Source organism: Helianthus annuus, chromosome 16, assembly GCF_002127325.2.
Source record: "Helianthus annuus cultivar XRQ/B chromosome 16, HanXRQr2.0-SUNRISE, whole genome shotgun sequence".
Classification (NCBI taxonomy): domain Eukaryota; kingdom Viridiplantae; phylum Streptophyta; class Magnoliopsida; order Asterales; family Asteraceae; genus Helianthus; species Helianthus annuus.
In genome coordinates, this window is record NC_035448.2 from 136,344,836 (window position 1) to 136,371,261 (window position 26,426).

Genomic DNA, 26,426 nt, shown 5'->3' on the forward strand with positions numbered 1-26,426 from the left:
AAATATTAAATTGATGGAATCATAAGGTGTTTATGACCATGACAATGAAACATTATACCCTTCATTAATAAGTATAATATCAAAGATAATAACTGTCTATTGACATTATCTTGATATAACAAAGATGGTAAAGTAACATGAAAAAGTAAATCCATGATGGAGACTATCTTGATGTAATTTTTGTGGTTGAGTAACATGATTTAGTTGGAACTGATGATAAACATTATCTCTTTTTTAAATTTCTTTTTGTTTGAACAATGGTCATGAAAATTTTCAAAATAAATGAAAAAAGGGAATATAGAAAAATGTAGCATAAAAACAATATTAAATCATAATAATATGTAGATACACAAAGTTATAGATAGTACATAAGTTGATGTCTTCTCCTACTATTAATTCCTAATGAGAAAATACGTTTTCTTATGGCATGCTATGAAAATTAATACACGAGTTGTAGTCGCTTATCACATGCAGTTATATTGATGAGAAAAAAGTTTGAAATATATTCAAAATTCAAAATAGATATATGATCTAAAGTCGTATATATTATAACTCTTTTGAAAGGCAAATTTCTTAAACCTTGTTATATGTGGGATTTGAACCTAAAATCTTCAAATGAGTGGCAAATTTAGCCCTATTTTGTGGGTTCTCAGGAATCCATTCGGTTTAAAACAAGCCCCTCGAGCATGGTTCAAACCAATGGCGAATTTAGCCCTATTTTGTGGGTTCCCAGGAATCCATTCAGTTTAAAACAAGCCCCTCGAGCATGGTTCAAACCAGTGGCGAATTTAGCCCTATTTTGTGAGTTGAATGTGTAATTTGTGAAAGTACTGATATTGTTTTGAAGGTTTTTAAACTATTGGACTGTAATAGTTATTTTCAACAAATCATATGGACGAAAAGCGTAATTAACTCTTTATCTATATTGTAGTTTTAATAACATGGCATTATGGTCATTTTAAATAAACTAATAGAATAACCGGATGGTACAGTGACTGTTTTAGCAGTTTTAAACTAATATACTTTAATGGTTATTTCACCAAACTACAGGGACGAAAAACGTAGTTAACTCTTTCTTAAATCTTGTTATCTGTGAGACTTGAACCTAAAACCTTCAAACCAATGGCGAATTTAGCCCTATTTTGTGGGTTCTAGGAATCCATTCGCTTTGGAAAAAATAGAAAAAATAGTGAGAACCTTATATGACTTAGAAAAAAATAGTGAGAATTAGCGAGAATCTACCAAAAGAAACCCGCTGGAAAAAAATTCTTGAATTCACCACTGCTCCAAACCTAAGTATCTTATAATTAATTCTAATTAAAGCATGATTTTCTCACATAATAACAAAATATAACACTAAGAATATCCTACTTTTATAATTATCTCTTGTTTTTATATCAAACAAGAAATTCTTGCTTTATACCCGAATCCTACCCCCCCATCTAGAAAGACTATGCCCACATCATGTGTGTTTATATTATTGGTTGCTTTTTATATAAAAACAAGGAAGTCTCACTTTTTTAAACTTTAATCAAACAGTTTTTGTCACATAAAACCCTCTAGAAAGGTATGCTTTGTAGTTTATGAAAAAAAAATCACAATCTAAAACCCTCTATAAACAACTTACACATTTCTTAATATAACTAACATAACAAGGGCGGATAGGACGTAGCTCGTGTAAACACCACAACCCGAGTGCCACATCACCAACTTTGGAACTATTCGTTGAGAAACCGCTCTCTCCTTTTCGCACACAAACATATCTCTTTCTCTCCTCTCCTTTCATCAGTGACTACCACCCGATTCCACTAACCACAAATAATACCCACGCCACCAACAACAATATACCCAAACCTTGTATAGTATCCAGACAGAGATAACCGAGCACTACGCCGTCCACCCTAAAAAAAAATTTATTCCAAAGAATTAAACTTTAAATTAAATATATTATAAAAAAGTCAAAAATGTATATCTTGATAGTCCTCCAATCATATCCACCCCAAAATCAGTTGCAGAGTTGAGACTAGAGTGACCTATACCACAACTTCTACACAAAAGGGTATTTTCGTCATTATAAAAAAGTTCTCTCTCTCTAGCTTTCACCTCATTTATTTAACAAATTTTTTGGAACAAGACGCCGTTGTAGACATTCACCAAGAGTCAGAGCTCAGAATATCATCAGAATCTCTCTCCTGAAAAAACCAAATCTATCTCTCAACCTCGGTTTCAGTATAATCCAAAGGTATGATTACATGATGATTATTATTATTATTGTCATCAAATCTTTATAAAGTTTCAATCTTTACACTTATCTTTTTCTGGGTTTTCTGATTCATGTATGAATTTATCAAGATTTCGTTTGTGGGTTCAAGAATTTGGTGTTTATGGTTTTGAATTTTTGTTTATGTGGTTCAATTTTAAATCTTTTTAGTAATAGTAATCTTTTAGTCAAAGTTTATTCATTTCTTGATTAGGGTTTTGCTCAGTTTCAAATCTAATTATTGAATTAATAAGTTAATTTGTGTGGGGTTTACATGTTGATGCACTTTTATGTTGGGTGTGTTGTAAGAAAGTGGTGTAATTTCTTCTTTTTTGATGGAACTTGAATTAGGGTTCTTTTGAATTAGGGGCTTTTAATAGTTTTCACCTAAACTAGATTCTGTATAAGGGTTTTGAAGAAAAAACAGAATTTGTTATGTGGTTGTTTGTTGATTTGAATTTAAAGCATGTTTGGTCTTTTATAGCATCATGTTTCTGGATCTGTTTCGCCCTAATATAGTTCTATCATCATTTTTACTATTACTACACACACTTTATAGGGTAGGGGGATCTTTTTGTGTGTGTGTGTGTGTGTGTGGGGGGGGGGGGGTTCTTGGGTAGAGGAAATGTTTGCCTTCGTCCCAGCCGTCCCGGACCCTACTATTAGCTTTTGCTACGGGTGAGATTTTACTGGGTACGCTTCTTTGCTTGTTTGTTATCTTGATCTATGTGTTTGGGTCATCGTCTTAGGGGCTGTTTGTTTAGCTCTTAATAAGGCTCTTACTGGGTACGATTATTGGCATTTTAATTTGTTATCTGCGAGTTAATCATTTCTTGAATCATTTGTAATTTCAGGAAGACGACGCGTTCTTGCAGCAAATCGTGCGAGTCGAGTATCATGCACTTGACTTAAGATACTTTTCACCCAAACAGAAAATCTCGATAGTTAGTTGTTGGTCTTCTTGAGGAGTTGTTCGGCTTTTATTAGATGCAAACATCCCAAAATAGTCGAAGCTCGGGAGCAGCTATCCATAACCGGCTGTACAACCAACCCGACCCGATCGAACCCTTTTGCTTAACGAATTCCCGTTTCCAAATCTTGAACAACAATGCCTACCCCGATCACATGCGCCACCAAGAACCCTCTGTCGTTTCGTCCCAGACTTCAAACGACCAGTTCTTCACATTGGAATCATCTCCAGCCGTAGAATATCCCATGTATAACTCACCACTTGGTGGCAGTTCGTCGTCAAACAGTCGAAGCCCGTTTTCGCCTCAAGCGTCATCTCAATCATGTTTATCAAATGTACAGAATTCCTCTGATAACACGTATGGATCACCGATTAGCAGCGGAGTGGAACAGGCTCTTAGAGAAATGGAAATGGAACTTTTAGGACCCGGATCGGATTTCGATGATGGGTCGATTACGAGCTCGTTTGACGACAAAAACAAGTACCATAAGATGCTGCAATTGGGTATTTCAAATCTCGATGTAAAGCAGACGTTAATTAAAATCGCTCATTTCATGGATGAAGGTGCTACTGAAGAAGCAAATCTCCTTATGGAAGCTTTACAAAGTAAGGTGTCGGTTGCCGGTGAGCCGATTGAACGTTTGGGTGCGTACATTTTAGAAGGCTTAAAAGCCCGACAGTTATCTTCCGGAAGCGTAATTTACAAAAAGTTAAGATGTTACGAGCCGAACCCGAAAGAGCTCATGTCGTACATGTCAGTCCTGTACGAAATCTGCCCGTACTACAAGTTCGCGTACACGTCAGCGAACGTCATCATTTTAGAAGCTATGCAGTATGAGAGCCAAGTGCACGTTTTCGACTTCCTGATAGCACAGGGTAGTCAATGGGTTATGCTGATCGAAGAGCTTGCAAAGCGGCCCGGTGGGCCACCACGGCTTCGGGTCACCGGAGTCGACGATTACGACTCGTCTTACGCGCGAGGAGGCGGGCTCCACCTCGTCGGTCAACGGCTGGCTAAGGTAGCTGAACTACACGGAGTCCCGTTCGAGTTTCATGAAGCGGCTCGGTCAGGAAGCGAGGTTAATTGGGGGAACCTAATGGTTTATCCCGGTGAAGCCATCGCGGTTAACTTCCCGTTCATGTTACACCACATGCCCGACGAGAGTGTGAGCACGACTAACCATCGCGACAGACTAATCCGTTTGGTTAAACAATTGAGTCCGAAAGTCGTGACCTTACTCGAGCAGGAATCCAACACGAACACCTCATCGTTCTCCAAACGGTTCGAAGAGGCTCTTGATTATTACACGGCTATGTTCGAGTCTATCGACACGAAGCTGCCGAGGAACATAGTAATGCCACGGGACGACAGGCGGAGGATTAGTGCGGAGGAGAATTGTGTAGCTAGGGACATGGTTAACATAGTGGCGTGTGAGGATACAGACCGGGTGGAACGACACGAACCGTTGGCTAAATGGAAGTTTAGACTAGAGCAGGCTGGGTTCACGATGCAGCCGTTGAGTTATTCAGTTGTGACCGCGACTCGTGAGGTGTTGAGGGAGTTTAGTGATTGTTACCGGCTTGGAGAGAAGGATGGTGCGCTTGTGCTCGGTTGGAAGACCAGGCCAATGGTGACTTGCTCGGCTTGGAGGTGATTAGGGATTGACAAACAATGAGTCGGGTTTAGGTTTATTGTTAATTATATAACACGTGCTACACTGTTTTTGTGACGAATAATATTAATGTCCTGGTTCGACTTATGGTTGTGTTTCTTGTAGGTTTTCATGTGTTAAAGTCAGTTTTTAAGATGAGTCTAGAATATAAAAGAATAATTTATTTATTTATTTATTGTCTATTTTAGTTATATATTTTTTCGCTGGTTTGGTAAGTATACTTTGTTACGAAAAGTTGTGTATATAATAATCACACGCGGATAAGACCCTTTGCAATCTTGTGGATGTGTCGTGATGGTTACGTGTTGAACGCGTCATTGGTTTGTCATTGATGTCGTCATTGTTAAAAGAGTGAAAGTGATTGACATATATAATAATTATATATATTTCACAACGATTACAATGCTTAGATTTTAAAACTTTATTTGATGTGTGTCGCATCAAATTATTTTTAATATATCTCAATCATTTAAGCAAATTTGACGGTGATCTATTTGCAGATTGGAATGGAATTGTTCTTGGGTCATTGATTGACTAGTGTTCGACGTTATGCCTTATTGAAACCAATTCTTGTTTCTAAGTATGCATAAGTCAACGGCTTTCGTTTTCACTAATTAGTATATGTTTATATAATTCCCATGTTGTTGAACCGTGATTTGTTTTATTTTGTTGTGTTTGATTGATGTTACTAATGACAAAGAATTTCAATAGTTTTTAAATTGTTATACTTCAATTCTTATTTCTAGACTAATTACTAATGTAATTGACTTTACTTTTATTTTTAGTACTTTATTTAAGCTTTATTAACATAGGGGAGGGTTATCTTGAGAACGCTAAATATTGCGAGAACCGTGAGAACGAATGAAAAAAACAATCAAAACCAATTTTTTTAATACAAACCTCTTTGTAATTAAGATACATCATCAAAACAAGAATTTATAACATCAAATAATTCATTTCTCCTTTCAAAATCACTCTTTTTAGATTTTTTACACATGTGTAAATATAACAGATTTACACATGTGTAAATGGCAAACTTACACATGTGTAAATTTTCTTTATTTACGAATTCACGTAAATTTAAACGTGTAAATTGAATTTCTAACATTGTATTCGAATAATAATGATAAGTGTAGAAAAAAAATTTGAATTTGAATTGTTTTTGACCAAGTTCTCATGGTTTTTTTATTTGTTCTCACGATTCTCACAAATATTTAGCGTTCTCATTTAAACCCTCCCCTATTAACATAAATATATAATCAATTGAGTTTGACCATTTTTTTAATACAACTTGTCCTGACCTTACCCGCACAATTGTGACTTGAATCAGTTTTGCATTTTTACCACACCCAACCCAACATACTTGTTTTGCTAGACACAAAACTACGTAACCACTTGTACATAAATAATACTCTAATAAAATAACATAAATTTGAAAGAAAAAAAAATATTCATTTCTCTCTCTCAACTCATTCTCTTTGGTGCTATCTCCCCTTCTAAATATTTTTTTATATAGTATACCAATATGCACATATGCATTTAAACAAAATGCTATTATATTAAACTCAAATATTTTCTTGATAATTTATATAATAAATAATAGAGTTAACCGTCATTATCGTCCCTGTGTTTTGTCTAATTACACTAGTCCAAGCCAAATTTCAAATTAATACCATTCTTGAAAATGTTAGTTCTGTTCAAAAAGTTAACATCTGTTAAAACTTACCGATTAATGAAGGGTAAACACGTCATTTTCCTGTATGTAAAAACCTGCCATCAGTTTCCTTTTTTGGATTTTGGGGATTAACATGAATGGGATTTTAATAGGGTTTAAGAAAAAAAGAAATTAAATACAGGAAAATAATGTTTTTACCGTTCATTAAACGACAGGTTTTAACAGACGTTAGGTTTTTGAATGAAATTTGCATGTTTTAAAAATGCAGAGACAAAAATGATACAAATTTTGAAATTTAGCCTAGACTAACGTAATTAAACATATCATAGGAACGAAAATGATAGTTGACTCTCTAAATAATAAGTTATGAAACATTTCTTGAATTATTCAAACAATATATATATATATATATATATATATATATATATATATATATATTAGTATTAGTATTAGTATTATGACTATTGTTATTTCCATAATATAAATTAGCAATACGTTGTTGCATTGTGTTTTTGTACCCTAAGTATGGGGTATTTTTCAAAAAACTTTTTGTGATTTTTCACTTTTAACCAAAATGTTTTCATCTTTTGTATTTTAATCCTCTTAATTTGTTTACTTTCAACTCAAAACTTTTTATCTTTTGTAATTTAACCCAAAACTTTTTTATTTACAACTTTGGTCCCCCATACTTTTTATCTTTCGCAAGTTTTTGGTTGTACGTTTCGTTCTAAAATTTGCGAGTTAACACGTCGCAACATGCGTGTGTGGTTCAACATTTTTACGTCTATGTTTTCCATTTAACAAGTTTGTCGCAACGCATGGGTCCTAAATCGACATAGTTATTTTTTATATGTTATATGTTTCAGTCTTATTTCTTCGCATTAACACGCCGCAACTTCAGTGTTGGTGGTCGCTACCAGCGGTGTGACACTGATGTTATTTGGCATACTTTTAGGCATCCGCCGCAACGCGGGGTGCTTAATTCTAGTTAGTATTAATAGTAAAATAATAATGCCCTAGTACCACCGACTAGACATCACCGTCGTGATTGTTGGGAGACAGGATTTGAATGCATCCGTAAATTGAATTCCGGTGTTGGATGTTTTGTTACAGCACATGCTTACAGGTGATCATCTTAAAGTTAAGGCCGGTAGCTCCGTAGCTGTCGTACGTTGAATATGGGTGCACCGTCGGTGGGGTGTTTCTTTGTTTCTTGAAATTCATCTATATTCTACGAAATTTAAATTCAATCTTTGTTTCTCTTTCTTTTTATTATATTCATATATGGACTTTAATGTTTACCATGTTGTCACAATCTCACCCGTTGGCCGTTGCTACCATCCCCGATATTGCTTGGTCTACTAAATACATTACATTACAGTTTGTATTCAATTGACACATTTCAATTGCTTTGGATACAAATTCCCTTTACAATTTAAATCCTAAATTTCATTAGATTCTTTTTACATAAATAAAATATAAAATGTGTATAAATCTAAATCTAAATATTAATAAAAGACTTCAATTAATACCACATAACAATCTCTCCTCAATCTTATAATTTTACTTTTATTTTCTTTAAAAATAACTACGTTAGTTCCCCGTGTGTTACACGGGTTGAACAATTTAAACTATATAGTATAGATATTTCCTATAAGACCATGGGTAATGGTTAATGCCCCTTAAGAGTCATTTTTTGCCACATTATCATTATAATGCTTCATGTAATGGTTAAAGCTTCTTAATGCCCTTTCATTTATTAGTTTCTTTGTTTTTCCTCCTTATTGGACATTATTCTAGAAATGCCCGTCCCTCTTCATGTCCCTATAATGCCCATAGGGGATGGTGTAAGGGCATTATCAAAATCTTTCACGCCCTTATAAAGCCCCATTACGTATGGTCTAAATGCAAAACAAAGACAGAGACATTTACATACCATATTGACATAAATGAGTTAATATAAATGTAACCCATCAACTCGTACATATTAATTAATGTCGTAGAGTTCGATAAAGACTCTAATGTCGGTTGAATGAGGTCAATCAGAGTCTATTTGATAACATTTGTACGACTTCTTATTTTTTGAATATTTGTATTTGATTCTAAACCTATTATTAATATTATTGATAATAATTTTAGTTATATATATCAATAATATATTATAGGTAGAGGATCCTGTAAAAAGTGCTCAAAGTGTAAGAAGTGTGAGAAGTGTATTATAACACTATATATAATACTATATAACACCATATAAACACCGTATAACAATATGTAACACCATATAATACCATATAACACTATGTAACACTATATATCATTATATAACAAATATAACACTATATGTTGTCTGATAGCATGTCTATGATAGATGTATAGTGTTATATTTGTTATATAATGATATATAGTGTTACATAGTGTTATATGGTATTATATGGTGTTACATATTGTTATACGGTGTTTATATGGTGTTATATAGTATTATATATAGTGTTATAATACACTTCTTACACTTCTCACACTTTAGGCCCTTTTTACACTATCCTTACCCATATATTATATATATATATATCAATAATATATTTAGTCTAACATATTAATATTATTATGAATTTCGAAACTTGTTTAGCTAGGATTTAAGATTCTATTAAAGTTTTAGTTTAACAATAGGTTATTGAATTAATAATAAGAATTTGTATTAGATTAGATTAAATATTATTATTATTTGTATTAGATTAGATTAAATATTATTATTAGTATTATTAATAATTTTAATCAATTAAATGAGAGAATGACAAGTGTCCCAAAGTTGGTTTCTTTTATTATATACTATAGATTTTGTTATCCTTATTATTATTTATTATAAATTCTTTCAATTTTAATTTTAATATTATCTAATCTTCTATCTAAACTCTAATAAACCATTCCAATAAATGTCACATGGCAATTCCTTATGTTACCTAAATATAATATTAATTTATATTCCATTTTTATATTTAAAATACTTCACGAATAACTAATTGAAAATAGAGTAAATTACAAGTTTTGTCTTTTATGTTTACATCAAATTTCAGGCGCTGTCCTTTTGGCCAAAAGTTGACAGGCTCTGTCCTTTACCTTTCAAAATCTTGCATGTTTTGTCCTTTAGGCCAAACCCAGTTAGAATTTTTTGTTAAATATGGTCATGTGCCTTGCACATGAGGGTATTCTTGGCATTTAACCTTTCCAGGGGCTATTTTGTAAGGAATTATTAATCAAGCACTAATTGTATAAAACTGAAAATAAAAAAAATTAATATAAATTCTTTCTCACACACACTATCTCTCTCTCTCATCAGAACCCACCATCACCACCACCTAATCTTTCTCAACCCACCACCACCACCTACTCTCTCTCTCTCCCACCACCACCACCTACTCTCTCTCTCTCTTATTGATTTACTAAACACCTCCTAATCCAGCAAATAAAATAACTTCAAGAGAATCATGAAGGAAGACAAACCCACAAACCAGATTAGTATAGTTTAATATGCACCAATCATAACTCAAATCTACAACCATTTCAGATATAAAACAACGTAGCACAAAAGAAACTACTAGTATACCATGAATAACCGTGGAGCACGCAGAATTGTTAAAAGAACCCATTGATCTATGATTTCTGTCAACCAGCTCTTGAACCGCCGTGAGCCAGCTACCGCCTCCGTATATCTCGGCCCGATCGTCTGTTTAAACCCGACCTTGAAACATAAGAACAACTCGAACTGTAACCGCATGTCGGTATAAATTGAGACCTCGGATGACTCCGCAGACCCTTCACATCTCAAACTTTCGCTCGGGTCTTCCTGTGATGGCCGGAATTGGATGGTCGAACACCTCGTAACTCCGATCATCTCGTTCTTCATCATTTCGTCGTCATTGTTAGTGATTCCTTTGTGTCTCTCGATCGGTTTTAACTGAAGATCAAAAGCCCTCTATCAATTGGGCATTACAGGGGCTTGATCGTCTTAGTTTTGCAGTTTGTCAGATTAGGGTTCATCTCATTTATAATTTGGGAATTTCGCTGAAACTGAACTAAGATATAAATATATTTATTTTTATTTTTTCAGTTTTATATAATTAGTCCTTGATTAATAATTCTTTACAAAATTAGCCCCTGGAAAGGTTAAATGCCAAGAATACCCTCATGTGCAAGGCACATGACCATATTTAACCAAAAATTCTAACTGGGTTTGGCCTAAAGGACAAAACGTGCAAGATTTTGAAAGGTAAAGGATAGCGCCTGTCAACTTTTGGCCAAAAGGAAAGTGCCTGAAATTTGATGTAAACATAAAGGACAAAACTTGTAATTTACTATTGAAAATATTATATTGATAACTAAATTAATATATTTTACTATAAGTAACTTCTATTTTGTTTAATCGTTATTATGTTTAACTACAATTACCACATGACAATTTTCATTCAATTTTTTATCATTAACAAATAAATATATTTTACTACAATTAAAAATATTCAACAGTATAGATAACGATTAAACATAACAAAATATAGATACGATTAAACATAATAAGATATAGTCAAATATGTCGTAGATTCTTCGACGTATTTAATGAAAATTATTTCATTAGTTTGTTACCTCGTTGGCTAACTGTGTAAAAATAATTAAAAGTTTCCTAAAGAACTGATGACCACGACAATACTTTACAAGTGGGTTGGGCATTAATTACTATGAGTAAAAGATTACAAACTTGTGGAATGACTATCATGTACATCTACTTGTCTTATTTACAAATAAACTATTTTTGTTATTCAACACGTGTATACACGGGAGTATAACCTAGTAGATTATAAAAAAAATATGCATTTTATAATACTTAATCAACAATTTTGGTAACATCAAGGAAAGACATATCATTCGATATATTGTTTGCTATTAATTTGTTTGGTAAGAACTTGCTAGTTGCATTGATGATATAAGATGACATATGTATGGTGATATCAATCAATTAAATTAATTTATTTATTTTCTATAAAGTAAAACGAGTGATTGGAAAACGTTATGATTTTCGTCAAACACTATCCATAATCACAATCACAAACTAAAGATAAAATAGATTTCATATTTCATCACTTTGAAAAAAAATTATTAAAAAATGAGCATGGCATTCTCGTGACACACTAAACTAATATATATTTTCTTCAACAGCTATAAAAATTATTGTCTATCTCAAACTCGGATAAGATAAAAAGCAGAGATGGGACATTTAAACTTTCTTGATTATTAATATTAACACATGACAAAAACTTATTTACATATGGTGTATACGGACCGTATACAGTTATACGGCCCGTATATAATAAAATAAAACTAACAAAGTCTGTGCCTTCAGACTTTGTCAATTTTTTTCATTCCATATGGGCCGTATAACTGTATACGGCCCGTATACACCATGTGTAAAGAATTTGGTTGGTCGTATACAATGGATACGAACAATGTATACGGGCCGTATAACTGTATACGGCCCGTATGAAAAGAAAATTAGACTTTACCCAAAGTATTTAATGGATTTAAGGTGTCAATCACATGAAACATTGTAACACCCCCAAAATTCCACCTGCGGAAACCCCGCGAGGCGTGTTACGCATCAGAGTTCGAGCCACCAATCACATTGAACCAATGGTAAATACTTAAATAAAACATGTCATTAATTACTGAAATAAATGTCAACATGATATCAATTCCCAAAATGTTGTGTAGCGGAAGCATGTAAATAATCGTTTAGCAAATGTTTCATAATAATACTTAAAACCAATGTATCAAATGTAAGATAATCCGAAAGCCTCGATCCATGACCACTCCAGCACTCCCAGATAGCAAGTCCATGATCCAAAGTTAACGACCTACAAGCATGCAAACAAGTGTGTCAGACTACGCTGGTGAGTTCAAGGTTTTGTTAACGTGTTTTGTTACCAGATGTATGTTAATGCGATTCGATGTTGCGATACGATGTCGTTCACGTTAGATACCCTAGGGAGTGTGCCCATATGTATCCGGGGAGTGTGTACCCCTTAACGACCGATGCTATGTTGCCTTCGCTAGATACCCTAGGGAGTGTGCCCGTATGTATCCGAGGAGTGTGCCTCTAACAACCATAGCCATACCCAGATAATTAGTTCACGCCCGTCCTTACGGCCCGGTGTGAGGTTTCCCACCTAATAGCGCTATCAACTAATTACCCCCATTGCCCTCCAGGCAATCCGATGATAGATCCCATGTTCAATAACCAAAACCGATTAAGTTGTTTACCCAAAGTTTCCCTTCCAAATGTTTACCAGTTGTCCCAAACCACCGGGACGCATGCTTGAGAAAATGCAATGAACTCACCTTGGTTTGCTCGGCAGATTATACTAAAGTTACTTGAATTAAAGTGGTCAATCACGTCCTAACAGGGTTACCGTACAAGTCAGGTTTGGTTCAAGCAAAGCACGTATATTTCACACAGTTAATCACATTACAAGCATGTATGGAACAAGGCAGCATTTTAACAGTTACATAACAACTTCAACTTGTACGATTCAACATAAGCCCAAGAGTAACCGGCCCATCATAGTAAACGTGGCCCATTCCAAAACGTGCAAGAGCCTTGTGCGATTCTGATGGGCTCGTACGATCGGATTAGTCCAGCCCAACCAGAATGTCCGGCCCAAGAGTTAAGCGGTCACAAAGACTTGTGCGGTCCAGTAACCTTGTGCGGCTGTGGTGCCTTGTGCGACCGTATTCGAGTTGTGCGATGAGGTCTTGGGCTGTCCGGCCCAATGACAATAGCCGGTTATTCATTGTGTGTGGCCCAAGGTATTGTGCGATTGGCACTCTCTTGTGCGATCCACAGTACCTTGTGCGATCATGCGAGGTATATGTTGTACACTATGCTAAGACATGTTGTACCTAGCTTGTGCGATCTCATTGTGCGTGTGAGCTTGTGCGACTGGTCAACTAATTCTCGTAGTTTCGCAAGTCGGTTACAATCAATCAAGTGGTTTCCAATTTTACATCAATCAATCAATACAATTAACAGCTTCTAGTCATCCACTAATCGATCAAACAGGGAAACTATTAACCGATTCATAAGAATCCTAATCAAAATCAAATCACAAACAATACTCATAACACTTAAACACATGATCATGGTTCATATTCTTGATTACTATCATGGATTTACCATCAACACGATCGTACAAAATCATCCGTACAAGAACCCATTACAGCCGATTACTATGTGTTTGGTTCTAATTCCAATTCATGCAACCCAAATCGTATGAGCATCATCAAGTGTACATGTGAGCCAATTTATCAAGAAAATTACAATCAAACATGTATTATCCGTAAATCACCATGTAACACAAATAGATCACGTAATACAAATAGATCCAAAACATTATTCAACACACATTCAATAATCAAAACACTAACCGGTTGAAAGAGAACTCGATCCGACTAAGGGAATCTTCGAGAGATATGAGGTGATGGCCGTCGGGTTTGAGAGAGAAGGAGAGGAACCGAACTAGGGTTTTGTGTGACTTGTGAGTTTTTTTGATAAAATGTGAGATAGTTACAACATCTCATGTGTTAATCAGTTTAGGGGAGGATGGGCCGAACCCACACTTGGGCCGCCCCTTTTGATCCGAGTGCAGGCAATACGGCCCAATGGCCTTGTGTGTTCGAGTGTGTGTTGTGCGGTTGGTTCGTGTTGTGCGTTTGGGCCAATATATACATACATACATTGCATTACATAAAACACAAAATCATAACGTTTAATAATCGTAATAGTTCACATAAGCACGTAACGTTACACAGAAGTAAGTTCGAATTACGAGTTGTCACAGTATCCCCAACTAAAAAGAAATTTCGTCCCGAAATTTGGTATGCACTCACTGAGGAAGCTAGGTAAGTTATATCGTTCACTCACTGGTTTCCCTGGGGTGTCACATCATCCCCCACTTGAATGGGAATTTCGTCCCGAAATTCACTAGTTGCATTGACGTTAGGTTCACTAGGTTTTGTCTGGTCTTTGGGGAACAAATGTGGATACTTAAGTTTCATCTGGTCCTCGCGTTCCCACGTGAACTCTGGACCACGTCTTGAGTTCCAACGAACTCTCACAATCGGTATACGGCTGTGTTTTCGAACTTTAACTTCCCGATCCATAATTTCAATTGGTTCTTCGACAAACTGCAATTTGTCATCTATCTTCAGCTCTTGAAATGGTACAACTAGTGTTTCATCAGCCAAACACTTCTTTAACTGCGATACGTGAAACACATCATGGACATTACCCAACTCAGCGGGTAATTCCAACCTGTAGGCCACCTTTCCAATTCGTTCAAGAATTTTGAATGGTCCTACATAGCGAGGGTTTAGTTTGTCGCGTTTCCCAAAACGCACCACACCCTTCCAGGGTGAGACCTTTAACATTACGCGATCATTAACTTCGAATTCCAACGGTTTACTACGCTTGTCAGCGTAGCTTTTCTGGCGGTCGCGAGCTGCGGCCATACGGTTTCGGATCTGCACAATGCTTTCTGATGCCTCAAGCACAAACTCAGGGCCTGTGATCTGACTATCACCCACCTCAAGCCAGCAGAGAGGTGAACGACATTTCCGTCCGTACAATGCTTCGAATGGAGCTGCCTTAATACTTGTATGGTAGCTGTTGTTGTAGGAGAACTCTATCAATGGCAAGTGTTTCTCCCATCCTTTCCCAAAGTCGATTACACATGCCCGTAGCATGTCTTCAAGTGTTTGGATGGTGCGCTCGCTTTGACCATCCGTCTGCGGATGATAAGCGGTACTCATGTCGAGTTGGGAACCAAACGATTTATGCATCGACTGCCATAACTCTGAAGTTAAACGCGGATCTCGGTCTGAAATGATAGAAGTTGGCACCCCATGCCTAGAAACCACCTCCTTAAGATACACTGCTGCCAGCTGAGAGAATTTGTCTGTTTCCTTAATTGCCAGGAAATGTGCTGACTTTGTGAGGCGATCAACAATCACCCAAATGGTGTCATTCCCAGCCTGAGTTCTTGGTAGTCCTGTCACGAAATCCATGGCGATCTGTTCCCATTTCCATGTGGGTATCTCTGGTTGCTGCAGTAGACCTGAGGGCTTTTGATGTTCGGCTTTGACTTTAGCACAAGTCAAACATTTGCTGACGTAGGTTGCTATATGAGCCTTCATGCTGGGCCACCAGTAGGTAGTTTTCAAGTCGTGGTACATCTTATCTGATCCAGGATGTACAGAGTAACGTGATTTATGTGCCTCTTCCATTACAAGTTCTCGTAAGTTGCCAAAGAATGGGACCCAAATGCGTCCAGTTACGTAGTAAGCACCGTCTCCCTTTCGTTCTAGCCGTTGCCTCGAGCCACGTAAAGCTTCAGCTCGAACGTTCTCTGGTTTCAACGCTTCTAACTGAGCGTCTCGTATCTGGGAAGGGAGATTGGACTGGATCGTGAGTTGCAATGCTCGCACACGCCTAGGTGCATTATCCTTTCTGCTGAGGGCGTCAGCTACGACGTTCGCCTTGCCCGGATGATACTTTATGGCACATTCATAATCGTTTAATAGTTCAACCCATCGTCGTTGCCGCATATTCAATTCCTTCTGGTCGAAGATGTGCTGGAGACTCCTATGGTCGGTGTAGATGGTGCATTTGGTACCGTACAGATAGTGCCTCCAGATCTTCAACGCAAACACCACCGCTCCTAACTCCAAGTCATGTGTCGTGTAGTTTTTCTCATGAATCTTCAACTGTCGCGAGGCATAGGCTATCACCTTCTCGCGTTGCATTAACACACAGCCAAGACCTTGAATCGACGCATCACAGTAGACCACAAAATCTTCGGTACCCTCTGGCAAAGACAAAATCGGTGCACTGCAAAGTTTCTGTTTTAACAACTGAAAAGCCTCTTCCTGTTTCGTTCCCCAAGAGTACATCGTATTCTTCTGTGTCAGCGAGGTGAGAGGTTGAGCGATTTTTGAGAAATCTCTAATAAACCTCCAATAGTATCCAGCGAGACCAAGAAATTGTCGGACCTCAGAGGGAGTCTTTGGTGCCGCCCAATTCTTAACCGCATCTACCTTTGCAGGATCCACATGTATCCCCTTTTCGTTAACAACATGCCCAAGGAAATGTACTTCTCGAATCCAGAAATCGCACTTAGAAAACTTCGCATACAGCTGTTCCTTCCTCAACAGTTCCAAAATAAGACGTAGGTGTTGCTCGTGATCCTCCTTGTTCTTTGAATAAACCAAGATGTCGTCAATGAACACTATAACAAACTCGTCGAGATATGGCTTACATACGCGGTTCATGAGATCCATGAAAACCACTGGTGCATTGGTCAATCCAAACGGCATGACCAAAAACTCATAGTGTCCATAGCGCGTTCGAAAAGTAGTCTTGGGAACATCATCCTCCCTAACCCGTACCTGATGATAACCCGACCTTAAGTCGATCTTTGAATAGAAACTTGACCCTTGCAACTGGTCAAAAAAGTCGTCGATGCGTGGTAACGGATAGCGGTTCTTAATGGTCACCTTGTTGAGCTCTCGATAGTCGATACACATACGGAATGACCCATCTTTCTTCTTTACAAACAGTACTGGGGCTCCCCAAGGCGAAGAACTGGGTCGAATAAAGCCCCTGTCCAACAACTCTTGCAGTTGATTAGACAGTTCCTGCAACTCTCCAGGTGCTAACCGGTATGGAGCTCGAGCAATCGGAGCCGCTCCCGGCGCAAGATCAATCTGGAATTCTACTTGGCGATGAGGAGGTAACCCTGGTAGCTCCTCTGGGAATACATCAGCGAATTCTCGCACCACTGGCAGATCCTCGATCTTACTTTCTTCAGACTGAGCGTTGGTAACTAACGCTAACATTGCAGGATACCCCTTTTGCAGATATTGCTGTGCACGCATGGCCGAGATAATACCAACCATCGTCCCACTACGATGCCCTTGAACTAATAATGTCTCCCCATCAGGGAGAGGGATACGCACGATCTTCTCTTTACACAAAATTTCTGCTTGGTGCTTAGACAGCCAATCCATGCCTACCACTATGTCAAAACTACCGAGCGTAACGGGAAGGAGGTCAATATCAAACATCTGACCCACGAGATCTAGTTTGCACCCGAAAAGGACATTCGAGGCTTCTATCGTTTTACCATCTGCTAGTTCTACTACTTGTTTAACTTCTAAAGGCGTTGGGGTTATCCCTAATCGTTGACTAAACTCTAGGGACACATAACTCCAATCGGCACCCGAATCAAATAATACAGAAGCAATACGATTGTTAACAGGAAACGTACCAGTTACAACGTTGCCGTCATTCCTGGCATCCCCTGCTCCAAGCTGGAACACTCTGCCTCGAGCGCCATTTCCCCCATTGTTGCCGTTGTTGTTGTTGTTGTTTCCAGCATTGTTGTTATTCGGGCGGTTGTTGTCGTTAGCGTTCTGTTTTAACTGAGGGCAATCCTGCTTAAAGTGACCCTCGTCACCACACTGATAGCACCCCTTCCTGAAACCCTGGTTTTGCTGGGGTGGTTGTCCCTGTTGTCTCTGATTCTGCTGGTTTTGTTGCTGCTGGTGTTTAGGCTGTGGGGCCCTACAATCCCTGGCCTCATGGCCCGCCTTACCACACCTGTTACACATCCGACTACACGACCCGAAATGATGATAACCACACTTGTTACATCGTGGCTTCTTCCCTGCATACGAACCCTGGCTGTGGCCACTTCCCTGGCCTTGATTGACAGAAGACGACTGGCTGGCGCTGCGGTTGTTGTTGTTGTCTGGCCTTTTCTGAGTCTGACCAGCACTGGGTGCTTTGTCGTAGTCGCTCCACTTCCGTTTGTTATCATTAGCAGATGTAGTAGCAGTGGGTGCCGCAGCAGCAGTGGCTGAATGTAACACCTCGAATTTTTGTGTCCAATAATGTGTTAACACGTGTCATTTGTTTACACGTGGCATTTATATTAAATAAAGGATTAATTTTTGACAAACCTTGAAAGTAAATAAATTCGAGGGTTATAGATGTCAACAAGGGTAAATATACTGTATAGTAACCCTAAAAAACGCTTGTACCTTCAAACGAATAAATCATAGATCGTACGAAAGCGAAATGCGGAAGAAAGTGAGAGATTACGAGCTACAGGGGTTAACTGTGTCAACATGTTTAATTACACCTCTGAGTGACCCTTTAACGTCCCCAAGGCTTCGTAACAGTATTATACGCTCACTAGAATATACTGTATAAATTCCGCGAAGTTCCGTCTTAGAACGAAAGAGTTATACTCAAACTCGTATGAGAAGGGTTAAAAGCGTCAACAGTGAAAGTTAAGGCTTTCCAAATAATTAATAAACTAACCGGGGACTTAATAATGCGAGTAAATAACACGAGGCCCCTATCGGTAAATAACCGAGGGCCAAACCGCAAAGTTACCCCTTCAAACCCGAAAGGTCAGGTAAATCATTACGAAAGATTTCGTTATTAATTACCGGATTCTGATAATCATGACAAAAGATTTTAAAAATCTGAAAAACAAACCTCTCGCGACCCGCGTGAAGTTTAAGCTTAAGTTGAAGCGGGCCGCGAGCCACCTCAATTACGCGTCTGATTTCTTAAACTCAAGCGACCCGCGTTAAAGTGCATGGGAACTCCCATACGGGTCGCGTGAGACGCCCAGATGCAGAAAGTTGGTGTTTTCTTGACTTTTGGGCATTTTGAACGATCAATCTCCAATAAATGAGGCATGGGCGCCCCCTACTCGACCCATAGTCCTCTGGGACACCTACCCATCATCTCTGGACTGTTGTAGGTGTTTGTAATGATCATAGATGCTTGGCATTGGCTATAAATAGCCACATTATGCACATAACATTCACAACACCAAAAACACACATCTCTGGTCATTGCAAGAGCCCTCAAGTCCTCTTCTCTGCTCTATAATCAGCTCTCAACTTCTGTAAGTTGCCTAGATCATTTATAATTCAGTTTATGCTTAGTAAATAGCTAGAAAACAAACCGTCGTAAATACGGTTTGACTTTAAATTAAATCCATGATGGTTCTGTCTTATGACGAATCAAAGGTGGTTATAAGTTGGTATCAATGAGGGTAATAAACCCCTAAAAGGGTTCCCCCTGATCACCACTCTAACTATGTCAAATATCGAGTCAAACGTGCGGTTAAAAAGTCAACAGAAAGCTATTTTAGCGATTTATGCATAATCTGTAATGTACATACTATGAAACCTGTTTTGACAATCATAAAACTTGATAATAACTATATAAACTTGTTTGCGCTCGTTTGAATCAACCATTTGCTATATTGAACCGGTTCGGAGCCGAATGTCGCAAAAGTTTGACTTTTGCTTTGACTTCAGTTCTGACCCGTTTTAGTGAGGTATAGATATACCTTAGGACTCTCTTAGGACCAGGTTACATGATGGTATAAACCTCTGTGATCGGTTCATGAGTTATCCGAGTCTTTTGCGCATTTCCGTCATTCGCCTAAAAGTTGACCGTAACGGCCTTTTGAAATTAAAACGAGTAATTCGGACGCGTGAACGGACCAGAACCTTGCTTATTAAATTATAAGCATGTCCTTAAAGTTTCACGTCAATCCGAGGTCTAGAATGAGAGTTATGCTAAATGGCGCATTTAAAGTAAACTTTAGTAATTAACGGCGCAATTAGCATAACACCTATCTAAACCAAGATTTCGTCACCAAAAATTTTACCCACTGTATAAAAATAATATTTTGGGAATTTTAAAGATTTTTAATAATTTTTACCTCGCTCATAACCTGCGGTTATGGCTACGGTTCGGTAAATACCGAATATGCCCTTTTCGGCCAAAACATGAGTTCTACAAGGTCTTTTGACCCGATTCCAGTTACTACTGGTTTTAAATAATAAATAAAGTATTTTAAGCTTTATAAGCTGTTCAGGAAACTCAGATCTCCTGTAGAACTCGAAAAGCTCTTTAAAAAGTCTTTAAAGTGACCGAAAAGCCCCTACGGGGCATAATATTAACTTAAACTCGTAACGGGCGTCACGGAAGGTATCCTACTGATACCACAACCCATTTAAGGCATATTGACTTAGGAAATAAGCGTACGACTCTCATGGTTAACCGTTTCGCCAATTGCGCGCACGGTTCGGCTTATGAAACTAGTTTTCATAAATTAGCCGATACGGGTCAAATTATATTATTTGAACCCCAAAATCCAGAGTGTGAACCATAAACCCATTTAAAACAAGTCTCTGAACTTGTTGGGTCAGAATCACACTCCATTCTCGGTTTTCACCTTTTCGCGCGATTAAACCATATCTATATATATCGGAACCAACCGGTCTAGGCTACGGCCATTATAACGACTCGTTAGGGTTCTAAGAGGTTAATTAAAACCTTCGTTCCAGATTAGGAGCCCCAGTAAAAGCTATCGGTGATTTAATCCAAATTAAGGAAATATACTTGCAAAGGTAAATACTTTAACTTATTTCCCCTATATGGGCTTGGGTTACGGTATATTAATACCGCTTGATTGAGCATTATATTCTTCCATCGCTTAGGTGGTTAATTAAATAATATGATCGGCTCATTTAAACAGTTTTGTTGCTTAAAAGCCTTTGGGGGGTTTAATGACCGTTGTCCCGGATATCCTTGGCATCATTTTACGAAATGGCCACGACCATCGACATCCCGGTGTAGGCGTACACCCGGTATATATTGTCGACATTAAATTTAAAAGACGTAGCCGTTGGTTTTTATACTACGGTTTTACGCAATGTGGTGTGTCTATAAATCTTTAACCCAGCACGACCCGGGCTACTGAACGCATAAAAGAACATGTAAAACGTTCACAAGATTTTATTATAAATTTCCCAAGTTATAAAAGAGTTTGTGCCTTGTGCATTCAAATCAATTTTAATAAACATTTTCAAATGTGTCAGTTGAATGTATTTACCAGTGTAAACTGACGTATTTTCCCCAAAAGATTAAGTGCAGGTACTATACGGAATGGGCTGGTATAGGCGTCCTAAGCATCATACATAGTCTCGCAAACTCGATGCTGCATCTGAATGAACAATATTTATTACTTTTTGATCCGCTGTGGATATATTCAACTTCTGTAATACATTTGATATTACAACCAGAGGTTGAAGTTTATATATTTATCTTAAGCTTCCGCTGTGCATTATATGATTGTGTGGTTTGACTATATTGTTGCCAACATCGTCACGGTAATCCCCCACCGGGCCCACCGGTGAAACACGTGGAAATCGGGGTGTGACAGGTTGGTATCAGAGCCAACGTTGAGTGAATTAAACACTACCCTATTGTGTTTAATCTCAATAACACAATTGCACATACTTGAGTCTAGACAATAACTTAGGACAAATTCGGATTAATACTCCTTTTTGTCTTTATTTTCAATTCGATTTTTAATAAGTTTTGGAGCAGGAAAATGCCACCTGTTATATTCCGAGGAAGAGGAAGGGGAAGAAGAGGCAGAGGAGAAATCGTGACACATCACGATAACGAAGCTGGGCCATCTGGTACAAGACATCCTTCGATGACACGGAGCGAAGAGCCACAACGACGAAGAGATCTCTACGAACCCGCGAGGCATTCCACCTCGCACAGCTCGACGCCATCCTACCGGCACTCCTTTGGGCCAAATTCAGAAAATGATCCCAACAACCCACAACCTTCCTTCATACCACTACAACGTTCGGTATCGCACCGAAATTACGACGACCCTACTCCCTACTACATAGGTCAGTTTAACCCAGCTGACTACATACAGGAACCTTCAGGTTTTGTTCCACTAGGGCCACAAGATCATTTCTCTGAGGACCATATGGATGAAGATACTGATCCAACTGAACCTGCGCGTGGTACGCCCACGCATCCGATAGAAGTCTCTGATGGGTCGTCCTTCCATGGCACGCCCTATCAAGGACCTGACAGTTTCCAAGCGATGTTTGACCGACATGAGTGGTACTACACACCACCTCAACAGACATCACAACAACCGCGACATCCACAGGATCCCTCTGAGGATTCACGCTTTGAGGCAGTTACGCCACCACCTCCGCCACCGGCGCAACCAGTAATGCCTGATCCGCCAAGGCGTAGGAGAACAAATGCTCGTATGTCTACACGAGGGGGAGGGGGTGATGTGTGTAAAATGCAACATATAAAACACATCAATTAAGGCATAAAACTAACCCTTTTTTAGTACTAATGTTGGAAAAAGAGTGTTTTTGTCTTCCTTTTGTATTTTCAGGATAAAATGAGCTCAAAATCACAAAAGAAGCAAAAAGACCACTAATTCTACGATAAAAATAAGAAAAGGAACAAAAGTAGACTGCCCGGACCCTCAACGGCACCTCCTAAAGCAAAAAGGAAGAAACAGAGTCTGAACACGCCCCGTGTCCAGCGAACACGGGGGCGTGCCCAGGAAGCAGCAGAAAAGACAAACCAGTAGAAGCTTCCATTGCCCACCACGGGGCCGTGTCCAGCGAGCACGGGGGCGTGGTGAAAGTACAGCAGGCGCATTAATTGTAATTCGCAATTACAATTAATGAGGAGAGAGAGTGTCAGGCGGGCACGGGGCCGTGTCCAGCGGACACGGGGCCGTGTCCAGCCTTCTGTTCAGCCTATAAATAGAGGAGCTTGGCTTCATTCTCTCTCCTCCCTTGGCACACCGCCTCTCTCACACTTCATCCACCACCCACCACCACCATAATACCATCATCCACCACCATCATCCATTGTCCATCATAGAGTGTGTGAGTCGTCTCGGGATCCAAGATTGATCGTAAGAGTTCTTGACAATCAAGGCCATGTTTGCCTAAGTCTCTTACATCACTTGGTGAAGACAAGTGTTTAGTATAATACTTTTTATTTTTAATCTTTTACACTTTTTATTTGGTTTTGTATTAATGACTTTAATAACTAGTTACTTATGTTGAAGGTGATCTTTCCTTACCGTTTGTCCGTGGTGTCTTGGCATTATTTTACTGTCTATATAAAATAAAAGATTTTCACCATTCATATCTCCACGGTCTATATGGAGGTATGTTGGCTACCTGGTCGGGGGTTAAGGGAACGGTTTGGTAAGGGTCTTGCCCTTGTTCAGCGTTTAGAGGTCCTGCTTGGGACCTGGGTCAAATTTAGTAGGATCTCCTTCAATGCCCATAGGTATTGGATGGCGGGGATCCAAACTCTTTGACCCCCTCATAAGTTAACTACTATTAATACTATAACCCGGCTATTTAGGACTGTATCCCTGCTGACTCAGACTACTTAGCCGAGGGTAACGTCACCGCCAAAAGCGGGGCCTACCATAATTTGCATTAATAACTTAATTCATTATCTTTCAATAATCCGACCCTTTAGGATTGTATCCTTGCTGACTCAAACTACTGGGTTGAGGGTAACGTCACCTTCAAAAGAGGGGCCTACTACAATAACTAAGATAATCTCTTAAACAAGTGCAAAAGTGCGAAAATAATCAAAGGTTATACTAATACACGTGTCGGATCCAAGTGATTCATCTTGTCTATCTGTTTTTATTTTATTTTTATTTTCAGCATTTAGTTAGTTTTTATTTTTCTTAGTTTAAAACATTTTTCTAACTTTTTTGATTTGATTAGACGTTGAGGATAAACCGGTATTAAAAGCTCTTGTGTCCTTGGACGACCTCGGTATCTTACCAACACTATACTACGTCCACGATGGGTGCACTTGCCCATATGTGTGTTTAGTGTTAGTGAGTATCGTGTTTTATAAATTTAAAACTTGGCTAAAAGTGTAAAAAGGGCTTAAATATAGATCAAAATTATATACACACCGACACACATCAAGTTTTTGGCGCCGTTTCCGGGGACACAAGGATTTTAAGAAAGCTTAAAATCGACGGCCTAATCAGTTTTTCAAAACCTTTTTTAAAAACGCGCGCATTTTTCTGCATTTTAGTTTAGTTTTGCATTTACAGTAGCCTGAACACGGGGTCGTGCTCGCTAAACACGCCCCCGTGCTGCATAATTTTAGAGTAGATACCCAGATACAGAGTCTGAACACGGGGCCGTGCTCGCTGAACACGCCCCCGTGCTCAACGTGACCAGTAACTTTAATTAAAACGCCAGATACAGAGCCTGAACACGGGGCCGTGTTCACTCAACACGGGGCCGTGTCCAGCTTCTGTTTCTGTCTTATTTTTGTTTTCTGGTCCCGAGACTCAGTTGTGGTCTGTTGAGTGATTCTTATGGATCAATACTCAAGAGGTTACAACTACACCTATGATGAGGATGATTATAGGGGTAATTATTGTACTAGTTGTCGTAACACACGCTCGGTTCAATATAATACTTCATATCAACCATCCAATTCATACAACCATTATGAGGAGCCCAGGTACGAGCCATCAACTTCATACACATCCTATGAAGACCAAAGGTATGAACCCCCTCCCTCATACTCATATTTTGATGAACCAAGGTATGAGCCTTCATACTCATACTTTGAAAATTCAACATATTAGCCACCACCTTCATACTCTTATTATGAGGAACCATGGCGTGAACAACCCACCTCATATGAGTACTATGAAGAACAAAGTTTCGACCCTTATCCATCATATACTTACAATGAAGAACAATGGTGTGAACCATCTACTTCATATAAGTACTATGAGGAGCCAAGGATCGAATAACCAGATTCAAGCTTTGAGGATCCAAATTCTTTCAATCTCATCGAAGTGACCAATAGGATATTAGAACATATTAAAACTATCGAACGTTGCATAAAAGAATCTCGCGCAAGGGAAGAGGAATCCCGCGCAAGAGAAGAGCTAAAAAATGATAATAACGTAGAGATAGTTGAAAGTGTAAAAATGGAAGAACAAGAAAGTGAAAAACCGACACATGAGTTAAACAACGAAAATGGTGAGTCCAATAATGTGAAAATTCAAGAAGAGTCTAATTTTGAAGAAATTAACCTCTTGTCACCTACTTTCGAAAATCATTGTTTAATAACCCCTCATGCTAAGTTTTTAAAAGAGTTAAACACTAGTGCTAAAATCAAAGACTTAGTAAGCGTTAAGTTAACTAATGATCAAACCTCGCTAATAAAAGAAGACCCTTTTGAAATTAACATTACACCGGTTCCATGTTTCTTTCAAAATTCATTTATTAGTAATATCACCATCGATAAGGATCTTTGCGTTAACATAATGCCTAACTATATTTTTGAAAAATTAAGTGTTAGTGATTTTACTCCACTTCAAATACCCATTTTTCTATCCAATCGGAAAGTAATAAAATCAATCGGTGTAGTTGAAGATGTTTTGGTTCAAACAAATCAAATGGTAATCCCAACCGACTTCGTCATCCTAGATGACGCACCCTTAGTCTTGGGAAAACCTTTTGTACAAACTCATAGAACTTTGAAAAACCGGAAATTCAACAATCTACCTCTTCAATTAGGGGCATTCAAAAGGAGCATAGATCTTGAGCGCTCAATGAAATATCCTTTTGGTAACAATGACCCCCTAATTGAAGATGAAGCTGAACCACCCGATACAACCAACGAAGAGGACCACTTTGTCGAGGAAGAGATAGCCATAGAACAAACTTTTAAGGTTCTCGATCTAGATGAGCCACAAAATAAGGTGTCTTCTAAAGACCCACCCATTGAGCTCAAAGAACTTCCTAAAGGTTTGGAATATGCTTTCCTAGACAAAGAAGGTAGTTTACCCGTAATTATTTCATCTAAAT

General features: G+C 38.3%; 1 protein-coding gene across 1 annotated transcript; it reads left to right on the plus strand.

Annotated features, from left to right (window-relative positions):
- Positions 1–2,023: 2,023 nt before the first annotated feature.
- On the plus strand, positions 2,024–5,078 carry LOC110917258 (scarecrow-like protein 13). The gene is made up of 2 exons (XM_022161845.2): positions 2,024–2,242; positions 3,115–5,078. Exon 2 carries the CDS (start codon positions 3,248–3,250, stop codon positions 4,883–4,885), a length of 1,638 nt encoding a protein of 545 aa, XP_022017537.1. The 5' UTR covers positions 2,024–2,242; positions 3,115–3,247; the 3' UTR covers positions 4,886–5,078.
- Positions 5,079–26,426: the final 21,348 nt, after the last annotated feature.

Excerpts from the sequence above, each read along its gene's own strand:
- LOC110917258 (XM_022161845.2), top strand. The coding sequence starts at position 3,248 with ATGCAAACATCCCAAAATAGTCGAAGCTCGGGAGCAGCTATCCATAAC.